This window comes from Muscardinus avellanarius, assembly GCF_963383645.1.
Source record: "Muscardinus avellanarius genome assembly, chromosome: 14".
Taxonomy (NCBI): Eukaryota; Metazoa; Chordata; class Mammalia; order Rodentia; family Gliridae; genus Muscardinus; species Muscardinus avellanarius.
The window spans coordinates 90,357,417-90,382,366 of record NC_137800.1 but is presented as its reverse complement, the minus strand read 5'-3'; the positions used below and the strand labels follow the sequence as shown (position 1 = coordinate 90,382,366).

The following is a 24,950-nucleotide window of genomic DNA, read 5'->3' as shown; positions in this document are numbered from 1 at the left end:
TCTGGCTGAGTTGCAAAGGACTCAGCTACTTAGCTGAGGCTATCCGCAAATCGTGATCCTCCTTCCTGTCTCAGCCTCCCAAATGCTGGGATTATAAGCATGCGCCACCACGCCCGACTCAGAATTAAAAAAATTATAGGGGTGAGGGGCTGAGTGTGTAGCACAAAGGTGGAATGTCCCTGGGGTCAACCCCCAGTACTGCCCTCCAAAAAATCTGAAAAAATAGACTTCTGTTTATTTGGAATCCAAGCAAGTGCGGATAATTATTGACTCTTATGTTGGTCTTATTGTAGGAAGGGACACATCGTGACAAAAAGAGCATCTGTAGGAGCGCTTTGCAGGGCGTATCACAGATCAGTAGGGTCCTTGTGCCACCTGGCACCAGCAGCGCTCTGACAGTAATGGCTGTGCTGAGCCACTGCTGAGTGCTCGCGCGTTCTGTGGCTGGACAGGAGGTCGTGTTAGGTGTATCCCTGTGTGACCGTCTCTGGGAATTAGTAATGCATCTAGGTTGTAGAGCTTGTTTGTCTTGTGGTACTGGGGATTGAATCCAAGGGCATTCTACCTTCCAGCTAAACCTCCGGCCATGTTTTAGTTTTTGATCTTGAAACATGGTTTTGCTGAGGGCTTTGCTAAATTGCTGAGCCTGGCTTTAAACCACAATCCTACTGTCCCAGCCCCCCAAGTACTGGGATTATAGGTATGCGCTACCAAGACTACCTGATGATCTAATTTCTTTTGGGAAAATGTTACCGAACTTTAACCCACGGTATCCTGAATACATCGAGGGAATGGGGCAGCTCTGCTAACTGGACAGGCTTTGTAGAGGCACACACCCCTCTGCCGTCAGCTCGCCCTGTCCAAGATTCTAAAGCCCCGTGGAGCAGATGCGGCCCTTTCTTCCTTCTTTGCGTTGCTCCCGCATGCGTATGATCTCCCCCTAGAAATACTCAGTAGACATCTCTCAGCCCTCAGACTCGTGCGTTCAGAGAATGGCTTCCCGCTCCAGACCCTTTCCAGGTCTCCTGGGAGGGCTGTTCCTCCACTGAGCAGGCACGTCCAGGGAGGCCCACTCCCATAGCCTGGCCTGGCCGTCGCTTCGTCCTGGAGGTCTGCACACCAACCACTCCCTTACAACTCCCTGCCTTGTCATTTCTCGCCTTGAGTAACTACAGAAACTGTGTCTAGGCCCTTTCTGAAACCCCAGCTGGGTTGTGTTGCATCTCGGCTTCCATGACTTCCTGCTGCCTGCCTCAGGCTTCAGCCCAGGTTTACAGGTGGGCTCTGCCTTCTGGTCCAGGCCTGGGCTCCAGAGAAGGGGCTAAGGAGGAGAAGCAGATGCCCTTCCACTAGGCAGAGCATCCTCTTTGAAACGGAATGGAGACCCCCTTGATTTGGAGAGGGGTGAACAGCGGATGGGTCTTAGCGACATGATTAGGTTCTGAATCTGCACCATGTCCTTTCACATTTCTAACCACCCCTGTGTGACCTCTGTGACTTCAGGTGCTGCTGGTGAGCAGTAGTCGCCACCCGGACCGATGGATTGTCCCCGGGGGAGGCATGGAGCCGGAGGAGGAGCCGAGCATGGCGGCAGTCCGCGAAGTCTGCGAGGAGGTATGCAGGAGGATAAGGGCGCGGCTGTCCTCTCCACTGCGACCGTCCTGTCTGGATGGTTCTCTGATGTGTCAGCGCTCATCCAGTAAGCGCCCTCAACCACAGAGAGCGCGCAGCGCAGCCGGGGCCCCCTTGATTCAGGAGTGTTGGCAGGACGTGGGGACGCGCCAGGTGCCTTGTGTGAGCCCTGGTGGGGTCCAGGTGTCCTTGGTGATGCCCATGCGCTCGCTGCCTGTTGTGCTTAGCCTTGTGATGTCAGCACACGTATGTGTCCCTGGGCCCTGTCCGTGTCTGCCTGAGACACCTCAGAATAGACAGAAGCACAGTTGTGGCCCTTGGTGCCGTGTTTCAAGAGCTACAGCAGGGAAGCTGCTGTTCAGACCCGCGAGGAAGCACTCCGCTGCCCAGCCCTACCCTCCCTGCTCCCGCCTCCAGGACGCAGAACTTGACCAGGAAGCCTTAGTGCCCATGCACTCGCCCTGGCACACACGTGCAGGGAGTGTTTTAGATTCGTTTCCTTGTTCCAGAGGGGAATTTAAGACTGATTCTTGGGACCTATAAAATACCACTTAGAAGCCAGGCCTGGTGGCGCATGCTTGTAATCCCAGCATTTGGGGGGCTGAGACAGGAGGACTGCAGGTTCGCGGCCAGTCTCAACTATTTAGTGAGGCCCTCTACAATTTCATGAGACCCTTTCAAAATAAAGAGTAAAATGGCTGGGCGTGGTGGCGCACGCTTGTAATCCCCACACTTGGGAGGTGGAGACAGGAGGATCGTGCAGGTTCGAAGCCAGCTGTGCTGGCTTAAGAGACCCTGTTTCCAATTTTTTTTTTTTTTTTTTTGCGGGTCTGGGGATGGAACCCAGGGGCATTTGACCTCCGGGCTACACCCCCTGCCCTATTTTTTTTTATTCTTTATTTTGAAACCGGGTCTCACTGAGTTGCAGAGGGCCTCACTAAGTAGCTGAGGCTGTCCGCGAACCGCGATCCTCCAGGTCTCAGCCTCCCGAATGCTGGGATTACAAGCGTGCGCCACCACGCCCGGCTCCAAATATTTAAAAAAAAAAAAAAAAAGGTCTGTGAGTGTAGCCTGGAGGTAGAACGGCTTCCAGGAACCCCAGTACCACCAATAAATAAATAAATAAATAGTAAAAAATAGGGCTCAGGGTGTAGCTCAGAGGTAGAAAAATAAAACTTAGAACAAGTCTAAATTCTACATTTTGCTAGGCATGCTTGTAATTTCATTACTTGGGAGGCTGAGCAGGAGGATCACAGGTTTGCAGCCAGCTTCACCTACTTAGGCCCTCTGCAACTTAATGAGACCCTGTTTCAAAATAAAGAACAAAAACTAAGGCTGGGGGTATATCTCTCGGTCTGGGTTCAATCCCCAGTCTGTGTGTGTGTGTGTGTGTGTGTGTGTGTGTGTGTGTGTCTCTCTCTCTCTCTCTCTCTCTCTCTCTCACACACACACACACGCACACACACACCCCTGGGTATCTGGCTGTGGCTCTTGGTGCAGTCCTCTCAGACCCGTCTTGCCCTTGGAATATCCCGGGGTGCTTTCCTTGCCATGGACTCCTCGGCTACGCCTCTCGTTTATTACGCGTCTGCTCAATATAGACTGTAATCCCCACAAGCAAAGATCGTGTTTTCCTACAAAACCCTCCCTCCTGGGCCTCACACACTCTAAGGTGAACAGAAAATAACTAACACACGCTTCTGGGATGGATGAGGCAGTGGCTGGAGCAAGGTGGATGGTGAAGAAGCTCCTGGCAAGGAAGTAACCAGGGTACAGGCCGCATGTGAGAGGGCGCCCTCATGGTGGACGCCAGGGGCTGGCCTGCTGGAACCGAACTCACTCAGGGGCACGGGGAGAGTTTGGAGGGAGTCTTGGCTTCTGGCTTCAGAAAGGGCCTCCCTGACCGTGGCCCCTCATTGAATACCTTTCTGTTCACGCCATCCTGGGAGGAGGAGTAGCTGGAGTGTGAGGTCCCCATGAGAGCATGAGTGTTCATGGCCATCGACTGGCTGTGCCATGCTAGGGAGGGAACCCACGGGCATTGTAACTCTGAGCTACCTCCCCAGTCACTTTTATTTTGAAACAGGGTCTCACTGGGTTGCTGAGGTTTGCTATTTCTCTGCTCTCAAACCTATAATCCTCCTGCCTTAGCCTCCCAAGTACTGGGATTACCACCAGCATGCACACCACACCCACACCCAGCTTCATGAATATCGTGTGTGTGTGTGTGTGTGTGTGTGTGTGTGTGTGTGTTTATTTTGAAACAGGATCTTGGTAAATTGTGGAAGTTTCTGAGCCTGGCCTTGAACCTACAATCCTCCTTTCTCAGCCTTCCAAGTACTGGGATTACAGGCCTTCACCACTATACCTGGCTAATGTATATCCTTTATAAATTATATATCGCTCAGTTAAGATGTATACAAGCCGGGCATGGTGACGCATGCTTGAAATTCCAGCATTTGGAGGCTGAGACAGGAGGATCGTGGTTCAAGCACAGCCTCAGCTACTCCTTAGTGAGGCTCTTTGCAACTCAGTGAGACCCTATTTCAAAATTAAGAATAAAAAATAGGGCTGGAGGGGTAGCTTGGAGTTAGAATGCCTCTGGGTTCCATTCCCAGTATATCTATCTATCTATCTATCTCTGTCTCTCTGTCTCTCTCTCTCTCTCACACACACACACACACACACACACACACACACACACACACACACAAGTTGTATGCGGCTGAAAGTAATATGCCGTGCTTACTACTCAGTTACAAGTTTATTATGTCACATAACAAGAAGTCTCGGCTCAGCAGTGTGAGAGTCCAGGCGTTTGTTGTCTTCCCACCGGGCTGTCCATGGTGCGCCATTTGTTCTTGGGCTTGTCTCCTTGTGTTACAGCATGGCTCCGGCATTTTGTGCTCACACGCTGCAAACACACAGGACATAGAGTTTTGCCTCATAAGTCAGTCTCTCTCTCTCTCTCTCTCTCTCTCTCTCTTTTTTTTTTTTTTTTTTTTTGTGGTACTGGGGTTCCTGGAAGCCCTTCTACCTCCGGGCTACACTCCCAGACCTATTTTATATTTTTGAAACAGGGTCTCTTACGCCAGCGCGGCTGGCTTCGAACCTGCGCGATCCTCCTGTCTCCGCCTCCCAAGTGCGGGGATTACAAGCGTGCGCCACCACGCCCGGCTTTCTCTTTTTTTTTTTTTTTTTTTTGTGGGTCTGGTGATGGAACCTAGGGGCATTCGACCTCCGAGCTATACCCTCCGCCCTATTTTTTATTCATTATTTTGAAACTGGGTCTCACTGAGTTGCAGAGGGCCTCACTAAGTAGCTGAGGCTATCTATGAACCATGATCCTTTGGTCTCAGCCTCCTGAATGCTGGGATTACAAGCGTGTACCACCACGCCCGGCTTTTTTTTTTGCAGGTCTGGAGATGGAACCCAGGGGCATTCTATCTCTGAGCTACACTCCATGCCCTATTTTTTATTCTTTGTTTTGAAACCGGGTCTCATTAAGTTGTGGAGGGCCTCATAAGTAGCTGGTCTCAGCCTCCTGAATGCTGGGATTACAGGCGTGTGCCACCACGCCCGGCTCATAAATCTCTTTTTATTTGGGAGGAAAATGGGGACCTTCCCTAGAAGTGCCCCTAGCAGGCTCTTAATGTTTGGTGTTCCAAAGTTGTTTCACATGTCCATGCTTAAACTAGTTCCTTGCCAGGCATGGTGGTACAGGCTTGTAATCGAGGGAGGCTGAGATCAAAAGAATGCAGGTTCGAGGACAGCCTCAGCAAGTAGTGAGACTTGTGTCGACCTACTGAGACCCTGCTTCCAAATAAGAAATAAAATCAGAGCCAGCTTGTAATCCTAGTACTTGGGAGGCTGAGACAAGAGGATCCCAGTTCACAGCCAGCCTCAGCTACTTAGGCCCTTCGAAATTTAGTGAGACCTTGTTTCAAAGAGTTAAAAGCCAGGCATGGTGGCGCACACTTGTAATCCCTGCATTTGGGCTGAGACAGGAGGATCCCAGTTCATGGCCAGTCTCAGCTACTTAGTGAGGGCCTTTGCAACTCAGACCCTGTTTCAAAATAAAGAATAAAAAATAGGGCTGGGCGTGTAGCTCAGAGGTAGAATGCCCCTGGGTTCCATTCCCAGTACTGCAAAGAAAGAGAAAAGAAAAGAGAAGGGAAGGGAAGAGAAGAGGAGAGAGAGAGAGCGAGAGAGAGAAAAGAAAAAGGGTCTCAGTAGGTTGTTGAGTCCCACTATTTGCTGATGCTGTCTTCGAACCTGTACTTCTGTCTCAGCCTCTCAAGTGCTGGGGTGACAGGTGTGTGCCACCATGCTCGGCAGAATCTGATCTTGAGTAGGGTTCCCAGGTGGTTTTGAGAGCCCACTGCATCCAGGTATTGGATTTGTACAGCAAGTACTCTGAGCTCTCCTCGAGCTGGGGTTGTGGTGAGGACTGCTCTTTAAGGCTGAGTCCCATCGGCTAGCTCCACATCCTTTGCAGTCCCTATGGACATGTGGACACTAGAAGGCTAAAAGTTGCTTTTCCTAGACTCTTGTAACACATTGCAATGAAGCCTCTCTGATGAGACTCGGGTTTGCTCAGTATGCGGTCCTTGCACAGGAGCACTTTACAGCAAAGAGACCGGCAAGGCAGGCTCAGGGCAGCAGGCCCGTCCATCTTGGTGGCACACATTTCGACAGAGGAGACAGGGTTCTGGAATTGGCAGCTATAGCGTCAACTTCCTAATTTGGCTGGTGGCTTTTATTTGGCAACTTCCTGATCTGCCCCAGGGCAGCAGCTCCCTTGGCAGCACAGGCCTGCCGTGTGCTTGGGGAGTTGTCGCCTCGGCCTGCTGTCTTCCTGCAGCTCTCCCAGCCATCCTGTAAGCTGTATCTTGTCACTTAATGGATCCCTCCTTTAAGCCAAGCAGGTTGGATTCTACAGCTTGCAGTTAAGAGTCTTGACTGAGCCAGAGTAATAACTGCTGTAGTGAGCTCAGCTCTGCTGACCTGCAGAAACTGAGGTGCACTTGCCCGGTCTCCCCTCCAGGGAACGTGCTTGGTGGCCATGAGGGAGTTGTCTGCTGTAACCAGTCAGTGTGGCGTAATCATCAGACCTGAACCTATGGAGAGGGGCGCTGACCGAGTCCAGTGTAGAACCAGCCTCTCCCTCTCACCTGCTTCCTGATGACTGGGCACCTTGTGCTCAGTGCAAAGCCAGGCCACATGCTGGGAGTACAGAGGTCAATACCAGCTCCCTGCTGGAGCGGGCACACCTGCAGTCCTGGGCCTAGACGGCTGGTGGAGGAGGGTCAGACTCAACCTGGACAACCTCGGGAGACCCTGTCTCAAAAATAAAAAGGTCTGGGGGGTGGAATTCAGTGGTAGAGTATCCTTAAGTTTAATCCTCAGTATCATCAACAAACACATACCCACACTGAGGTTTTGCTGTCAGTGAGTTTAACATCTCACAGAGAATACAAACAAATAGGAAATTAAAATTTGAAGCTAGTTTTGATTGCGGGAGCAGCTAGTACAGCATGCTAGGGGAGTGGAGGGGTGAAGTCGTGCTGAGCTTTTCTTTACTCTGACACAGGGTTGGAACCTCACAAGACGAGCGGGTGTGGGTCCACACTACCTCCCCAGGCCCTTCTGCTACTCACATAAGCCAGTGGAGCCGGCCAGGGGACCTGTGCGGCCTCATTTTGATTTGAATCCAGGTGGCTTCTGTAGTTTCCAAGGTGCTGAGACGGAAGTGAGGCTCGCAGCGTTGCCATGCGGTTGTAGATTCTGGCAGGCTGCTGCAAGCAAGGTCTGCAGTTCAGCTCTTTCTTTCTTTCTTTCTTTCTTTCTTTCTTTCTTCCTTTCTTTCTTTCTTTCTTTCTTTCTTTCTTTATTGGTGGTACTGGGGTTCCTGGAAGCCCTTCTACCTCTGGGCTACACTCCCAGACCTATTTTTACATTTTTTTATTTGGAAACAGGGTCTCCTAAGCCAACGTGCGCGGCTGGCTTCGAACCTGCGCAATCCTCCTGTCTCCGCCTCCCAAGCGCGGGAATTACAAGCGTGCGCCACCACGCCCGGCTTCAGCTATGTTTCTAAAAGAGTAAAGAGGAAGGAAGAAGTTGGGAGACCTTTCCCAGAGACCTGCTGCCGAGGTCGGAGCTGTGGCTGGTATCGTCTGGTCCTGCTCTTCCGGAGCACATTCGGCTGTGGAGTCTGTCCCAGGAGCTGACCTCCCCTGCTGCCGCTGTTGCTGTTCAGCTTTCAGTGTTGTGGCTGAACCGTCCCGGGGTTGCACAGTAGCTGGGATGTGGAAAAGCAGATGGCTGCCGTCTGGGCCCCTGGGAGTGCCGCCGCTCTCCTGCGGCATCCTGAGGGAAGGACGCAGACCAGGGGCAGTTGCAGCTAGGTGGCTAACTGCTGCTTTTGTGTCAGTGTCTTTCCTGCTGTTAGTGCCCTGAATCGGGAGCGCCGTTCTCAGCCCTAAAGAACCCTGCCTAAACAGGATGTGTCTTGTCTCCTGCACACAAAGGCGCATTATACTGTTAACCCCATACTTTGTCCCAGAATTATCGAGAGGGTAGAGAATGTTTATGACCTGTTAGAATAAAGTTTCAGATAAATGGTGGGCAAACAGAAACTAGAGAAGTATATCATAAAGACAGAAACGGTTCAGTGGCTTCATCAACATAGATTGGAGATCATTGTATCCATCAGAGATTCAGACGTCAAATCAGCGTGGTCATAGGGATGTTGTTATCCTTGAAGAGAAACACAAACATCACTACTGAAAAATTTATTTACTTTCAAAATGTTGTGATTTCTTTAAAATAATCAAGACCGCCAGTTATGGTGGTGCACACTTGTAATCCCCGTGTTTGGGAGGCTGAGACTAGAGGATCACACAGGTTCGAGGCCAACCTCAGCTACTTAGGCTTTCGGCAACTTAGTGAGACCCTGTTTCCAAATAAAATATAAAATAGGTCTGGGAGTATAGCCCGGAGGTAGAAGACCCCTGGGTTCCACCCGCAGTAACACATACACACACACACACAATCAATCAGTCATTCAACAAATAAACAAAACCTAGTTCTTAAGCCAGGAGTGGTGGCGCACACTTGTATTTCAGTACTCGGGAGGCTGAGACAGGAGGATCCTGAGGGTCATGGCCAGCCTCCTCTACTTAGTGAGACCTTGTTTCAAAATAAAGAATAAACAATAGGGCTGGGAGTGAGCTCTGAGGTAGAATGCCCCTGGGTCCCATCCCCAGCACAAAAACAAAAACTAGTTCTTTTATGTGTTTCCAGATTGGGTTGCTCTTATTTATTTATTTATTTATTTATTTTTGTGGTATTGGGGATTGAATCCAGGGACCCTATATATATATATCTCTGTGTGTGTGTGTGTGTGTGTGTGTGTGTGTGTGTGTGTGTGTGTGTGTGTTACTGAGGATTGAACCAGGGGGCATTCTACCTTTAAGCTACACCCTCACACCATTTTTATTATTTATTATTTATTTTTTTATTTTTTGGTGGTACTGGGGGTGGAACCCAGAGGCTTTCTACCTCCAGGCTATATTCCCAGACCTATTTTATGCTTTATTTGGAAAGGGTCTCACTAAGTTGCTGAGAGCCTCATTAAGTAGCTGAGGCTGGCTTCGAACCTGCGCGATCCTCCTGTCTCGGCCTCCCAAGCACGGGGATTACAAGCATGTGCCTCCATGCCCAGCCTCTTTTTTTTTTTTTCCTTTTGTGGATCTGGGGATGGAACCCAGGGGTATTCGAGCTATACCTCCTTCCCAGTTTTTATTCTTTATTTTGAAACAGGGTTTCATTAAGTTGCAGAAGGCCTCACTAAGTAGCCGAGGCTGGCCGCGAATTGTGATCCTCATTACCCTTGTGTGCCACCATGCCTGGCTTATTTATTTTTTATTTTTTGGTTCTGGGGTGGAATACAGAGACTTTTCTATTTCTGGGCTATACTCCCAGACTTATTTTATACTTTATTTGGAAACAGGGTCTCACTAATTTGCTGAGAGCCTAACTCAGTAGCTGAGGCTGGCTTCAAACTTGTGTGATCCTCCTGTCTCAGCCTCCCAAGTGCTGGGATTACAAGCGTGCGCCACCACGCCCGGCTCTTATTCTTTATTTTGAAACAAGGTCTCACTAAGTTGTGGAGGGCATCGCTAAGTAGCTGAGGCTGGCCACAAAACTGTGATCCTCCTGTCTCAGCCTCTCAAGTATTGGGATTACAAGTGTGCACCACCACGCCCTGCTCACTAATATTTAATTTTTTTTTTTTTTTGTTCTTTTGTGGGTCTGAGGATAGGACCCAGGGGCATTCTACCTCTGAGCTACACCCCCTGCCCTATTTTTTATTCTTTATTTTGAAATTGGGTCTCACTAAGTTGCAGAGGGTCTTGCTAAGTAGCTAAGGCTGTCCACGAACCGCGATCCTTGGTCTCAGCCTCCTGAATGCTGGGGTTACAAGCGTGTGCCTCCAGGCCCAGGCCAGCTCTTCAGTAATATTTTTAGAAAGGGCTAAGATATTCTCCTTTGTTATTTGGTCTTCGTTTTTAGCTGCTTGTAATAAAAATCCTATTAGAGTGACCCCTCCCAGAATTAGGCCAAACATTTATAGTCCAGGCAGTGTAGAAAGACATGGGCCAGCCAATCGAGGGATACCTCGTGTGTAGTGTTCCTTCGAGGAGCCTCAGCTAGACCAAGAGCATTAGCACAGGACAGAATATCTGAGGACAGGACAAGAGAAAACCAGCATCCTGGGCTGTGTGTGCAGCCTGGTGGTGGCCCCACCTTCTCTCAAGGCTAGCACGACCTGCGAGCGAGAGAGCGAGAGAGCGAGAGAGCGAGAGAGAGAGAGAGAGAGAGAGAGAGAGAGAGAGAGAGCGAGAGAGCGAGAGAGAGCGAGAGAGAGAGGGAGAGGAGAGGGAGAGGGAGAGAGGGAGAGAGAGAGGGAGGGAGCGAAAGAGAAGCTCCCCAAAAGGGGAAGGGGTCCCTGAGAGGGGAAAAACCCATTTGGTGGCTGTGCTAGGGCTTTGCCAGATGTCTGCATGTCCTCTTTGGGTTGTGGTGAGTTTGGGATCCCAGGAATTCTGGGAAGCAGCTCTCGGAATTTGCGTAGGGTATTTGCAAGTCCTTTGAAGAATCTCCTTTCAGTGAAGTGTCAGACTTGCTTGGTGATCGCTCCTGGGTTTGTTGATTAGTAAACAAACCCAGGATGGCTTTGTGAAGCTTTGGTCCTTCTTATCTCTGAACCTTGGCCCCTGCTCCTCAGGAAATTAGTTTTTTTCTCCCAAGGCCTCTTCCCTATCTGTCTATTTCCTTTCTATCTCCTCAGTACTCTCGCCACCGGCCCACGTTCAACCCCAGTGCTGCAAGAAGGGAGAGGAAGCTCAGAGCAGCTTTGACTCTCCCCCGTTCTCCTGATCGCCTCGCAGCAATCTGTCAAAGCTTATTATAGCCCTTCTTGAGTCCATGTGTATTTTCAGACAAGAACAGAAAAATGCCATCAGGAAAGTTTATTTTAAAATCTGTATCTTAAAAGCCAGGCGTGGTGGCGCACGCTTGTAATCCCCGCGCTTGGGAGGCTGAGACAGGAGGATCGCGCAGGTTCGAAGCCAGCCTTAGCTACTGAGTGAGGCTCTCAGCAACTTAGTGAGACCCTGTTTCCAAATAAAATATAAAAATGGGTCTCGGAGTATAGCCCGGAGGTAGAAAGCCTCCAGGTTCCACCCCCAGTACCACCAAAATAAATAAATAAATAAATAAATAAATAAAATCTGTATTTTACCCCGTCCCTCGTCCCTCGACCGTGCGTTCCCTGTCCCTGCTGAAGGGCGATGCACCGAGGTGTAGAGTCGCCACCAGAAGCCTGCAGGAGGCATCTCAGAACTACCTCCAGCAGGGCAGCACTCCGTGTCTCTATACAAGGGCAGACATTTAAAGTCTGTGATTCCTTGGGGACCAGATATGAAACTCTTTTTTCACGATCTTTTTATTATTTCAGCTCATGAAAAGTTGTCTTTGGAGTGGGGAAAAGCAAAGCCTGTTTGGCTGCGTTGAATCTTCACCTTTGCTTACCTCCTCAAGAAGCTTTAAATGGAAGGAGGGCAGCAGGCAGGGCACGGGGCTGCTCTCTTGTAATCTGGAGACTCGGCCACCTGGAGGTGTTTCGAAACCAGAAACAGGAGCCGGCTGTGGTGGCGCACGCTTGTAATCCCCGCATTCTGGAGGCTGAGACAGGAAGATCTTGGTTCATGGCCAGCCTCAGCTACTTCGGCCCTCTGCAACTTAGACCCTGTTTCAAAATAAAGAATAATAAATAGGGTTAGAAGTGTGGCTCGGAGGTAGAATGCCCCTGGGTTCCATACCCAATCCTGCAAAAAATAGGAATAAAAATAAATGAATGAATTAGGACGGGGTACGGTCAGAGGTAGAAGTCTCTGGGTTCAGTCTCCAGTACCACAATAACAACAGCAAAAGATGAAGGAAGGTTTTTTGTTTGTTTGTTTGGTGGTACTAGAGGTGGAACCCGGGGGCTTTTCTACCTCCAGGCTACACTCCCAGACCTATTTTCTATTTTATTTGGAAACAGGGTCTCACTAAGTTGCTGAGAGCCTCAGTAAGTAGCTGAGGCTGGCTTCGAACCTGCGCGATCCTCCTGTCTCAGCCTTGTACCAGTATTGGGAATGGCCTAGGAAGATTTGAGAAAGCTATGATTATTAATATCTTTAAAAAATTTGGGTGAGGGGCAAATCTGTGCAAGGACTTGGTTTCTGCCTAAAAGCAGGCAACTATTCCAATGTAAATTAACCTAGCTAAAGGTGATTCTCCTCTCCTATGAAGCAGAGAACTAGGCCTTTATCTGAAGACAGATCTACATGACTAGATAAGCTAGCTGCGATGGTAGGAGGGGTCGACCTTCGTGAAAGGAGACACCTTGCTACACCTTGTTGGGGGAGGTACCTTACAGGGACATCCACTACGCTACGTCAGAATTACATAAACAAGATGGAGGTCATGGGTATAAAAGGTCGAGTCCACGTGCGATCCCTTTGGTGTGTTCATTCGAGTCACCTCATCATGCCAGTCTGGTATGGCGCTGTACCTATCCTCTGTATTTCTATCTTTTAATAAACTTCTTTAAATCTTCAGCAATTGTCCAAGCTATGCATGTTCTTAGCTGAGGACAAGAACCCGCGGTAGTTTTCTGTTTTGGGTTGTTTTGGGTTTTGTTGTGGCTTGAGGGAAAGTGTGTCCGGGACCCTAGCCGGGGTCCCCGGGAACAGTTTCCCCACCACCACATTCTCTCAAACCGTAACAAGCCTCCCAAGCGCAGGGATTACAAGCGTGCGCCACGACACCCAGCTTTTTTTTTTTTAATCTAGAACTTTAATCACAAAATATACATCGTGTAGTAGCAAAACTTTTGAATATGAATAGTATTTTTGTGTATTACTAGGGATTAAAACCAGGGGAATCCTGCCTCTGAGCTATACTCCTAACCCTTGTTTATTTATTTATTTGTTTATTTTTGTGGTACTGTGGATGGAACCCAGGGGCACTGTACCTCCGAGCTACAGCCCCAGCCCTATTTTTTTAGTCCTTTTTATGTTTGAAACAGGGTCTCACTAAGTTGCGAAGGGCCTAAGTATCTGAGGCTGTCCGCAGATTCTCCAGTCTCTGCCTCCTGAATGCTGGGATTACAAGTGTGCCAGCCCTTGTCTATTTTTAATTTTGAAACACTAAGTTGTGTTGTCTCTGAATTGTTGCAGCTGGCCTTGAACCTTGAGCCTGTGATCCTCCTGTCTCAGCCTCTTAGGTACTAGGATTACAGGTGTGACCTGCCACGCCTGGCTAAATATGAATGTATATATTTATATATTATATACATTATATATTAATGTTTTCACTCATTTCAACCTTAGCAGACCCAGTTTGAGGGACTAGAAGAGGGGTAATGGTGCAGACCAGGCTGCAGGGAAGGGCATGGCAGTTGGCCACGCAGGGAGAGCCAGGGTACGCGCACACGTCCACGCACCACACCCTAACTGCATGCAGTTGTCTATACCAGTTTAACCGTCATAGCGCTGGAGGTGGGAGCTTGGGCTGCTGGGGAGTACGCAGCTGGAGCGCCTGTCAGCCCTCCCCATCCTTCAATATAGGCAAGGGATTTGCAAACTTTCTTTTTTTATATGTATGCATTTATATTTTTTGGTGGTACTGGGGTGGAACCCAAGGGCTTTTCTACCTCCAAGCTACACTCCCAGACCTGTCTTATACTTTATTTGGAAACAGGGTCTCACTAAGTTGCTGAGAGCCTCACTAAGTACCTGAGGCTGGCTTTGAACTTGTGCAATCCGCCTGTCTCAGCCTCCTAAGTGCTGGGATTACAAGCCTGTGCCACCACGCCCGGCAGCAAACTTTCTTTTTAAAAGCGAAGATTTAAATTTTTTTTAAATGTTAAAGCAATATTCATGAGAATTAAAAAGGCACCAACAAGCCAGGCATGGTGGTGTAGGCCAGTGATCCCAGCATATGGGAGGCTGAGACAGAGGATCTGGTTCACGGACAGCCTCCACTACTTAGTGAGGCTGTCCACAATTTAGTGAGGCCCTGTTTAAAAATAAAGGATAAAAAATAGGGCCGGGGGTGGGGATCAGAGGTAGAATGCCCCTGGGTTCCATCCCCAGTACCTCAAATAAAAAAGCAAAGACAGGCAGTCATAACCGTAGTACTGGAAGGCTAATAATGAAAACAAGTAAGATGCGCACTGACTAGGTGAAGGGGCCATGTTCAGATGTTTACTTTGAACTATAAACTGATATATTCCAACCACTTAGAAGATCGAAGTAATTAAGAGCAAATGAAGCCAGGTGTGGTGGCGCATGCTTGTAATCCCCGGGCTTGGGAGGCGGAGGCAGGAGGATCGCGCAGGTTCGAAGCCAGCCGGGCTAGCTTAAGAGACCTGTTTCCCAAAATAAAATAGGTCTGGGAGTGTAGCCCGGAGGTACAAGGGCTTTCAGGAATCCCAGTGCCACCAAAAAATAAAAATAAAAAATAAAAAAAGAGCAAATGAAGGATTTTAACTTTTGGAATATGTTTAACAGAAATATTCAAGTGAGAAATAGTCTAGATATAAATTGCTGTGAATCTTTCAGGCATGGTGGCACACACTTGTAATCCCAGCATTCGGGAGGCCGAGACAGGACATGCACTAAATTCCCGTGTGTGTGTGTGTGTGTGTGTGTGTGTGTGTGTGTGTACACACTTGGGTTTTAAAGAGTTGAATGGGATCTGTGGCTCTGTCGTAAAATGTTCAAGAAAGCCTGTTTTTCTTACATGGACATTTTTGTATGAGGAATCTTCTGTATTATACCCTCCTTGGAAATCAGTTACACAAAAATATGACAAAAGAAGTCAGAAGCTCATTGTTAGAAGAAACAATTCTGTTCAAGATGCGCAGAGAAGCCGGCCGTGGTGGGCACGCTTGTAATCCCAGCATTCGGGAGGCTGAGACGGGGGGTCACGGTTTGTGGACAGCCTCAGCTACTCAGTGAGGCCCTCCGCAACTCAGTGAGACTCCGTTTCAAAGTAATCAACACTAGGGCTGGAGGTGTAGCTCGGAGGTGGAATGCCCCTGTTCCAGCCCCATTACTGCAAAAAGAAGATGAGCAGAGAAAATGCATGTGTGTTAGTGCGGATACGTGGGGGTCATTCCCGTGAGTGGCCAGGAGAAACTCTGCCCAGCCTGCGGGAGTCGTCTCTGGAAGGGACAGGCCTTCTCCATTATAGCTCAGGGTTAAGAGGGACCTTGGCCCAGCCTGGCCTGGGGGAGGACCAGGCCCCGGGCTTGTGCGGCCGGCCGTTGTGCTCCCAGGAAGTCCTGGCTGCCCAGGTGACTAGGAGTGGCAGCTCTCTGCTCCTGGCTACTCCCATGATTCTAGCTCTCTGCTTCTGGCTACTCCCATGATTCTAGCTCTCTGCTCTTGGCTACTCCCATGGTTCTGCTGGGTCACGGAGGGTGTGTGTTTAGGGACTGTCTTTTTTTTTTTTTTTTTTTTTTTGTACTGGGGTTTGAGCCCAGGATATTCTACCTACTGAGCTATACCCCCAATCCCTATTTGTATGTTTCTGAGAATTAAACTCGGGGGTATCCTACCTCTGAGCTACACCCCTGTCCTTTTTTATTTTGAAACAGGGTCTCGCTAAGTTGCCCAGGCTGGCTACAAACCTGCAATCCTCCTGTCCCAGCCTCCCACATATTGGGATTACAAGTGTGTGCCATGGTCAGGAGTGACTTTTAACAAAGAATCACACTTTAGTCAGAGAATTAATGTTTTACACTTAACTAAGAGAGTCTGATTTGAAGGTACCATACTGTTAGCACACTTTTAGTGTCAATAACTACCCCTAAATTATCTTTCAATCATTTTTTTAAATGATTAAAGGAAAATAGGATTTTTTTTAGCAGTTTATCTGTGTTATCACAAACAGCTGAAGGCCACCACTGATGAATAGTTGGTTCAGGGGCGAAGCGTGGAGATGAGCATCTGCTCTGTTAGTGAGCCCAGCGCCGTATTTGAAGCCGCTTTTGTTGGAGCCCTGAAGAGCGGTGGTTACTGGGTAGGCGCCAGTTGCCTTCTGCCGAGGAGTGGAGTCCAGAAGAGCCTTTCAGGAGAGTTGTGTTTGCTTCCCTCCGGCCCACATCCCACAGAAGGGTTGCAGTCGGGAGGAGGCATGACCCCGGCACGCTAGACAGCACCTCGTCCTAAGCGCAGCCCTCCAGCCAGCTGCGGCGCCGCACATGTTCATCCTAAGTGAATTCACAAACAGGCTGCCTGGCAGGACTTGCTGCTGCTACAAGTAAATTTAAGGACTCTGATTATTAGTGTACACACACACACACACACACACACACACACACACTAGGGATTAAACCCAAAGACTTTTCTACCTCCAAACTACAACCCCAGCCCAATTATTTATTTATTAGTTTTTGCAGTACTGAGTATTGAACCCAGGTGCATTCTACCTCTGAGCTTCACCCCAGCCCTGTTTTTGATTCTTTACTTTGAAACAGAGTCTCATCAATTTGCAGAGAGCCTCACTAAGTAGCTGAGGCTGGCTGTGAGCCTGTGATCTTCCTTGTCTCTCTGTCCTAGCCTCCCAAGTACTGGGATTACAAATGTGCACCACCACGCCGACTTCACTGCTGTTTTTAAATAAAGACACCTCCGGATTGGGGGCTTTTGACATGAAGATTGGAATCTTACCTTTTCACGAGATCTGAGGAAAATAGGTCTATAAGATACCCTCACTGGAGCAAAGATGCGCACACCTTGAATCCAGTCTTACCTGGAGGTCTGAGGCACACATCTGTCAGATGTGACCCTGACCCCTGTCCTGGCCCGCATGCAGGAGCCAGGGGAGATGATAGCCCACTCTCAGGTGGCTGAGAGGGGAGGTGAGGGCCCTGGTGCGGGCAGTGGTGGGCAGGAGGGTGGGCCAGGTCAGCGTCTGCACCGCCGCCTCAGCATGCAGATCTGATTGTTGCTATCACTCTTGTTAATTTTACAGTGCTGGGGATGGAACCCTGGGCCTCAGGCGTGCTGGACAAGCACCCTGCCACTGAACTACACAGCCCTGAAATCAACAAACCAACCTGCCTACCTGTGCCCCCTTTCTCTCTCTTTCTTTCTTTCTTTTTTTTTTTTTTTTTTTTTTGTGGGTTTGGGGGTGGAACCCAGGGGCATTTGACCTTCAAGCTACACCTCCTGCCCTATTTTCTATTCTTTATTTGGAAATAGGGTCTCACTAAGTTACAGAGGGCCTCACAAAGTTAGCTGAGGCTGTCCACGAACCACGATCCGTCTCTGCCTCCCACATGCTGAGATTACAAGCGTGCCCACCAGGCCCGGCCCCCCTTCTTATACTGGGGATTGAACCCAAGGGCATTCTACATCCAAGCTATGCCCCTAGCCCTTCTAATTTTTTTATTTATTTTTTATTTTTTTATTTTTTTTATTTTTTGTGGGTCTGGGGGTGGAACCCAGGGGCATTCGACCTCCAAGCTACACCCCCTACCCTATTTTTTATTCTTTATTTTGAAATCGGGTCTCACTGAGTTGCAGAGAGCCTCACTAAGTAGCTGAGGTTGTCCGCGAACCGCGATCCTCCGGTCTCAGCCTCCTGAATGCTGGGATTACAAGCGTGCGCCACCACGCCCGGCTTTTTTAATTTTTTAAACTTGTTTTTATTGTTTTCTTTGTGTGTGTATAGTACTGGGGATTGAACCAAGAGGCATTCTTCCTCTAAGCTTCACTCCAGCTACATCCTGTTTTATACACCCCCCCAGTCCTATTTTTTATTGTTTTTATTGTTTGAAACAGGGTCTCAGTGAGTTGCAAAGGGTCTCACTAAGTAGATGAGGCTGTCCGTGAACCACAGTCCTCCAGTTTATACCTCCTGAATGCTGGGATTACAAGCATGTGCCACCACATCTGGCTTCCAGCCCTATTATTATTATTATTATTATTATTATTATTATATTTATTTATTTATTTATTTTGGTGTACTGGGGTTCCTGGACCTCCTCCGGGCTACACTCCCAGACCTGTTTTTACATTTTTTTAAAATTTGGAAACAGGGTTTCCTAAGCCAGCGCGCGCGGCTGGTTTCGAACCTGCGCGATCCTCCTGTCTCTGTCTCCCAAGTGCGGGGATTGCAAGCGTGCGCCACTGCACCCGGCTCTTTCTTTTTATTTTTTATTTTTTATTTTTTGCGGGTCTGGGGATGGAACCCAGAGGCATTTGACCTCCAAGCTATACCCCCTGCCCATTTTTTTTCTTTAAATTGAAACAGGGTCTCACTGAGTTGCGGAGGCCTCACTTAGTAGCTGAGGCTGTCCACAAACCGTGATCCTCCAGACTCCCAAAAGCTGGGATGACAAGTGCATACCACCACGCCCAGCTTTGATGAGAATCTTGCCAAATTGCTGAGGCTGATCTTGAAACTGAGTCTCCTGTCTCAGCCTCTCAAGTACTGGGATTACCATGCCCAACTCAGATTGTTTTCTTTTCTAAACTTTTGTTTTCTGTAAAAAAAAAAAAAAAAAAAAGAGTTGGGTGTGGTGGCACACGCTTGTACTTGGGAGGCTGAGACAGGAGGATCATGGTTCGCGGACAGCCTCAGCTACTTAGTGAGGCCTTTTGCGACCTAGACCCTATTTGAAAATAGAATTGGGTTCCATTCCCAGTAGCAAAAATATAAGTTAAATAAGCAATAAATACACAGCCACTGAAGTTGCCATGCTCCTGGCCCTCTCTGCCCATCACACCTCTTGGCCTTTCTCTCCTAATGCTCACACTTGGAGGATTACTGTGCCCGTGTGCATGTATGTCACGTTCTTCTTGCACATGGTGCACATGCAGCAAGAGAGGGCAGCTGAGGCTGCCGTGTGTGTGCATGTGTGTGTGTGTGTGTGTGTGCTTGCGCGTGCACGTGCACATGCACACACATGCTCGCAGGGCGGCTGAAGCTGCCCCGCAGCCTTGCCTCTTTGCCTGCTGGCCACTGTGCCTTTGGCACTGCGCTGTTTCTGGCTCTGATTGGGCATCACATGCACATTGAGTGAATTAATGAACGAAGCATCCTTAACTCAAAATCTGTTTGGCATGCAGTTTCCCAGGCCTTGGTCAGTCATCTCACTCTGGCTGGCTTTTCCGGGTTTTTTGTTTGTTCTTGTGTGTGGTGCCGGCAACTAAACCCAGGGACATTTTACTTCTGAGCCCTTTATATTTGTTACTTCAAAACAGAGTCTCGCTAGGTTGAGAGGCTGTCGGCCAGCTTTCCAGTAGGGAGAGGGACTCTCCTGACCCCAGAGTGCCCTCCTGTGACCAGTCTAGATGTGACGGCACAGACCTGGAGTCTGCCCGAGCTGTGTCCTGAGGACTGCTCAGAAAGGCTCAGGATGAGACCACAAGGCCAGCAGTGTCACTGTGCTAATTTCTCTCCTTCCCTTTTCAGGCTGGAGTGAAAGGTACATTGGGAAGATTGGTTGGAATTTTTGAGGTGAGTCTGTTAACATCTTTGATACAGATGGTGTATATGAAACACACATCCCTAATCTATGAAGAATGCCATCTGTGTTTCATTGAATTGTTAAAAGAACGCACAGCAAGCCGGACCTGCTGTCACATGCCTTTTATCCCAGTGTTTGAGGCTGAGACAGGAGATCGCAGGTTCAAGGACAGCCACCCCGTGTAGTGAGACTTGCAGCAGCCTAGGGACACCCTTCTTTGTTGTTGTTTTGAGGTACTGGGGATGGGACCCAGGGCATTCTACCTCCAAGCTACACCCCCAGCCCTATTTTTTATTCTTTATTTTCAAACAGGGTCTCATTGAGTTGCAGAGGGCCTCACTAAGTAGCCGAGGCTGTCTTCGAACCACAGTCCTCCCAAATGCTGGGATTACAAGCATGTGCCACCATGCCCAGCTGTGAGACAAAACAAAAAATACAAAAGAACTTGGGGGTTTAACTCAGAGGTCGACTGTCCCTGGGCTCATTCTTAAGTACCAAAAGGAGGGAGGGAATGCCATTTTCTTTTGAATGCTTCTAATCTTTCCTGTGGTGGCTCATACTTAAAATCCAACTTCTTGGGAAGCCGAGACAGGAGGATCACAGATTCAAAGCAACTTAGTGACACTTTTGGTAATTTAGCAAGACCTTGCTTCAAATAAAATAAGGCTGGAGGTTTAGCTTGGAGGTAGAATTACACACACACACACACACACACACACACACACACACACCCCTACCTTAGTCTCCACGCGCATTTCTAATCCCAGTACCTGGGAGGCTGAGACTGGAGAATCATAGGCTGGCGGCCAGCCTCAGCTACTTAGGTCCTCCACAACTTAGAACCTATTTGAAAATAAAAATAAAATAGAGCTAGGGGTGTGTGGCATATAGTCTCTTCTTCCAAAAACTAGGATTATTTGTAAGTATCCTGTGCCTGCCACCCTCGCTCCCTTTCTTTCTCTCTTCTTTTGCACTGGGAATTGAAGCTAGGGACATTCTACCTCTGAGCTGATCCCCAGACCTTTGAATACACAGGAGGCATTCTGTCTTGAAGCTACACACCCAGCCTTATTTTATTTTTATTTGGAAACAGGTTTTTTACTAGGTTGCTGAGAATCTCACTACTTGCTGGGGCTGTCCTCGAACCTGAGATCCTCCTGTCTCCGCCTTCCAAGTCCTCATATTACAGGCGTGTGCCGCCATGTCTGGCCCATGCCTTTTTTTTCTTTCTTTTCTCCCAAGGTGAGAGAAAGGCTAGATAAACGTAAAGAAGACAGGTTTAGGCCAGGTGTGGTGGTGTACACTTATAATTTTAGCATTCAGGAGGCTGAGACAGGAGGATTGCAGTTCGAGGACAGCCTCAGCTACTACTTAGTGAAGCCCTCTGCAACTCAGTGAGACCCTGTGTCAAAATAAAGAATAAAAAAACAGGACTAGGGAGTATAGCTTCGAGGTTGAATGCCCCTGGGTTCCATCCCCAGACCCTCACACAGACACAAAAAGACAGGTATAGTGGTCCAGGCCTTGTAATCTCACTACTGGGAAGGCTGAGATGGGAAGATTACAGGTTTGAGACCAGCCTCAGCAATTTAGCATGGCCCCCGCCAATCTAGCAAGACCATATTTCAAAATAAAAAATCAAATTGGGAGCCTGGCATAGAGGCGCATTGCTTGTAATCCCAGCTTTTTTGAAGCTGAGATAGGAGGATTGCAGTTTGAGGGCAGCCTCAGCTACTTAGTGAGACCATCTTCAAATCAATGAGACCCTGTTTCCAAAAAAAATAAAGAATAAAAAATAGGGCTGGGAGTGTAGATGCCCTTGGGTTCTATCCCCAGTACTATTAAAAAAAAAAAAATCATTTTGGATATGGTGGCTTACACTTGTAAGCCCAGTACTTGGGAGGTTGAGACCGGAGGATTGAATATTTGTGGCCAGCCTTGGCTATTTAGTGAGGCCCTCCTCACTAAATAAGACCCTATAATAGGGTTGAGAATGTAGCTCAGAGGTAGAATGCCCCTGGGTTCAATCTGTAGCACTGCAAAATAAGTAAGTAAAATAAACAATACAAAGGGCTGGAGGTGTAGCTTGGAGTAGAAGGCCCCTGGCTTCAGTCCCTAATGATACCAAAGGAGGGGGACACAAAGACAGGCCAAGGGGAGACTGAAGGAGCTGGAGGGGAGGGGAGGGCAGCTGGGGCGGCCGCGCTCAGCCTGCGGATTTGATGGGCCAGGAAGCACGGAGCTCTCTGGTGCCCCGCCGTTGCAGCCTCTTCTCTGTCTGCTGTATCTCCTTACATTTCATGGTCCTGCCCTGTAATCGCGGTACTGGGGAGGCTGGCAGGACAATTGTAGCTCTAAAAGCCTGGGCAGGGCTCACCCTCAAATTCAGGTGTCGCTTATTTTAAATAGGCCATGATTGTAGTACAGGAAGAGGTAAAGGGAAACTATGTCTGAGTTCTCTGGACACGTGCACAAGAAGGGGTCTTGCCAGGCGTGGTGGCCCACACCTGTCATCCCAGGACTTGGGAGGCTGAGACAGGAGGGTCACAGGTTCCAGAACAGCCTCAGCAACTAGCGAGTCTCATCAACCTAGCAAGACCCTGTTTCAGAATACAAATAAGTCTGGGTCAGAGGCAGACTGCCTCTGGATTTACTGTCCAGTACCGAAAAAAGAACGTGTTTCTTTAATCTGCAGTCCAAGGAGAACCTCTCTCTGTGTCCTCTTTCGCCCTGCAGAACCAGGAGAGGAAGCACAGGACGTACGTCTACGTGCTCATTGTCACAGAAGTGCTGGAGGACTGGGAAGACTCCGTTAGCATTGGTGAGTCCTGCCACCGTCTCCACGTAGCCGCCACACGGGCCCGCCCTGCACGGGGAGCTGCACAGAACAGGAACGCAGAGCACGCGTGCGCGCGTGTGTGGGTGGGTGGGCGTGTCCTGGGGGTGGAACCCAGGGCATTCTACCTCCAGGCTACATCCCTGCCCTATTTTTTTATTCTTTATTTTGAAACAGGGTCTCACTGAGCTGCAAAGGGCTTCATTTACGGGCATGAACCTGCAGCCCTTCCATCTCAGCCTCCCAAATGCTGGGATTACAAGTGTGTGCCACCACACCCAGCTCCTGGCTTATTTAGAAGTGCTGTGCAGTATAAGTAGATGAGGCTGTCCTCCAACCGCGATCCTCCTGTCTCAGCCTCCCAAGCGCTGGGATTACAAGCGTGCGCCACCACACCCGGCGAAGGGAATGTTTTTTAAAAAGCTCATGGTGCGTGCCTATAGGCCCAGTGACTTGGAGGCCGAGGCAGAAGAATCACAAGCTGGAGGCCAGCAGATAGCAATTTACTTTTGGGGTGGTACTGGGGTTCCTGGAAGCCCTTCTACCTCTGGGCTACACTCCCAGACCTATTTTTACATTTTTATTTGGAAACAGGGTCTCCTAAGCCAGCGCGCGCGGCTGGCTTCGAACCTGCGCGATCCTCCTGTCTCCGCCTCCCAAGCGCGGGGATTACAGGCGTGCGCCACCACGCCCGGCGCAGATAGCAGTTTAACACGACCTTGTCTCAAGTCAAAAGGGCTTGGATGTAGCTCAGTGGTGGAGCTCCTCTGGGTTTGACCCTGGCAAATCACAGCGCATGGATGCATTTTGAACTTGAGAAAGTAATGTTTGTTTGTTTTGATGCTGAGGGTGGAACCCAGAGGCATTCTACCTCTGAGCTACACCCCTAGCCCTATTTTATTTTTATTTGGGGGGAAACAAAAAGAAGCAGCCCTGCAAAGTTAGTCGTGTGTTGAGATTCTTGGTTTTTTTTTACTGTGAAATGGGTCTTGCTAGGTTCCCCAGTGCCCCAAGTAGCTTGAATTGTAGCCTGTGCGGCCACATCTGGCTTCTTTCTTATGCTGGGTTCCCCCCACCCCCGGGCACTGGAGATGGAATCCAGGGGCATTCTACCTTTGAGCTATATCCAGCCTTATTTTTTATTCTTTTTTTTTAATTTTTTTTATTTTTTGCGGGTCTGGGGGTGGAACCCAGGGGCATTCTACCTCCGAGCTACACTCCCTGCCCTATGTTTTATTCTTTATTTTGAAACCGGGTCTCACTGAGTTGCAGAGGACCTCACTAAGTAGCTGAGGCTGTCTGTGAACCGCGATCCTCCAGGTCTCGGCCTCCCAAATGCTGGGATTACAAGCGTGCGCCACCACACCCAGTTTATTCTTTATTTTGAACCTGGGTTCTTACTATGTTGTGGAGGCCTAAGTAGCTGAGGCTGGCTGTAAACCACAGGTGTCCTGGCTTTTTGGCAGTGATGCTTGAGTCCGTTTCAGCTGGAGGGCATGGCCAGGAGTGTGGGGGCGGGGGAGCAGCAGTCCTCTGCAGGGCGACATGCAGCAGGCACTCTGTCTCAGGTTCCCGCTCCCCACCTGTTTCTTTTTCTACATTAAGCATTTGAATGACATTTGGAGCATATAAAATGTGCTTGCATTTACTTTTCTAAGAAAATAAGGGAAAATGTATAAAATGTGCATTTCATGAGCAGTGAGAATCATTACTTCTTTTTTTTTCTTGCAGTAATACTGAGGATTGAACCCACCAAGCTACACCCCAGCCCTTTTTTGGTTTTGTTTTGAAACAGTCTCACCAAGCTGCTGAAGCTGGCCCCCACCCTGCGATCCTCCTGTCTCAGCCTCCTGAGTACTGGCATGACAGGCTTGTGCCACCACATCCAGCAGAGAATCATTACTTGACTGTCTTCTACTTTTCCTCAGAGTTCTGGTGTCAGCCGGGCATGGTGGCACACGCTTGTAACTCCAGTACTTGAAAGGCTGAAACAGGAGGATCATAGGTTTGAAGTCAGCCACAGCCAATTAGTGAGGCCCTCCACAACTTAGTGCGCCCCTGTTTCCAAATAAGAAACAAAGCCAACCGGTGGGGGTATCCCTTGAGGTAGAACACCTGGGTTCCATCCGCAGTACCAAAAGCAAAAACAGCTCAAGCTTCCCGCGCCCTCACCCCGTCCTGCTGCCCCCCTCTCTGCCCCCAGGAAGGAAGAGGGAGTGGTTTAAGATAGAAGACGCCGTGGAAGCGCTGCAGCGCCACAAGCCCGTGCAGGCATCGTACTTTGAAACACTGCGGCAAGGCTACTCCGCCAACAACGGCACCCCGCTCGTGGCCACCACGTACTCGGTTGCTGCTCAGAGCTCCACGCCGGGCATCAGATGA

General features: G+C 49.1%; 1 protein-coding gene across 1 annotated transcript in view; it reads left to right on the top strand.

The window, feature by feature from the left end:
* Positions 1–24,950, top strand: part of NUDT3 (nudix hydrolase 3) — a gene marked incomplete at its 3' end in the record, with an annotated part of 46,493 nt that extends 21,543 nt beyond the window's left edge. Inside the window, exons 2-5 of the mRNA XM_080710164.1 lie at positions 1,504–1,614; positions 19,678–19,722; positions 22,469–22,553; positions 24,772–24,950. Coding sequence (XP_080566290.1) covers positions 1,504–1,614; positions 19,678–19,722; positions 22,469–22,553; positions 24,772–24,950 — 420 coding nt within the window. The remainder of the gene's footprint in view (positions 1–1,503; positions 1,615–19,677; positions 19,723–22,468; positions 22,554–24,771) is intronic.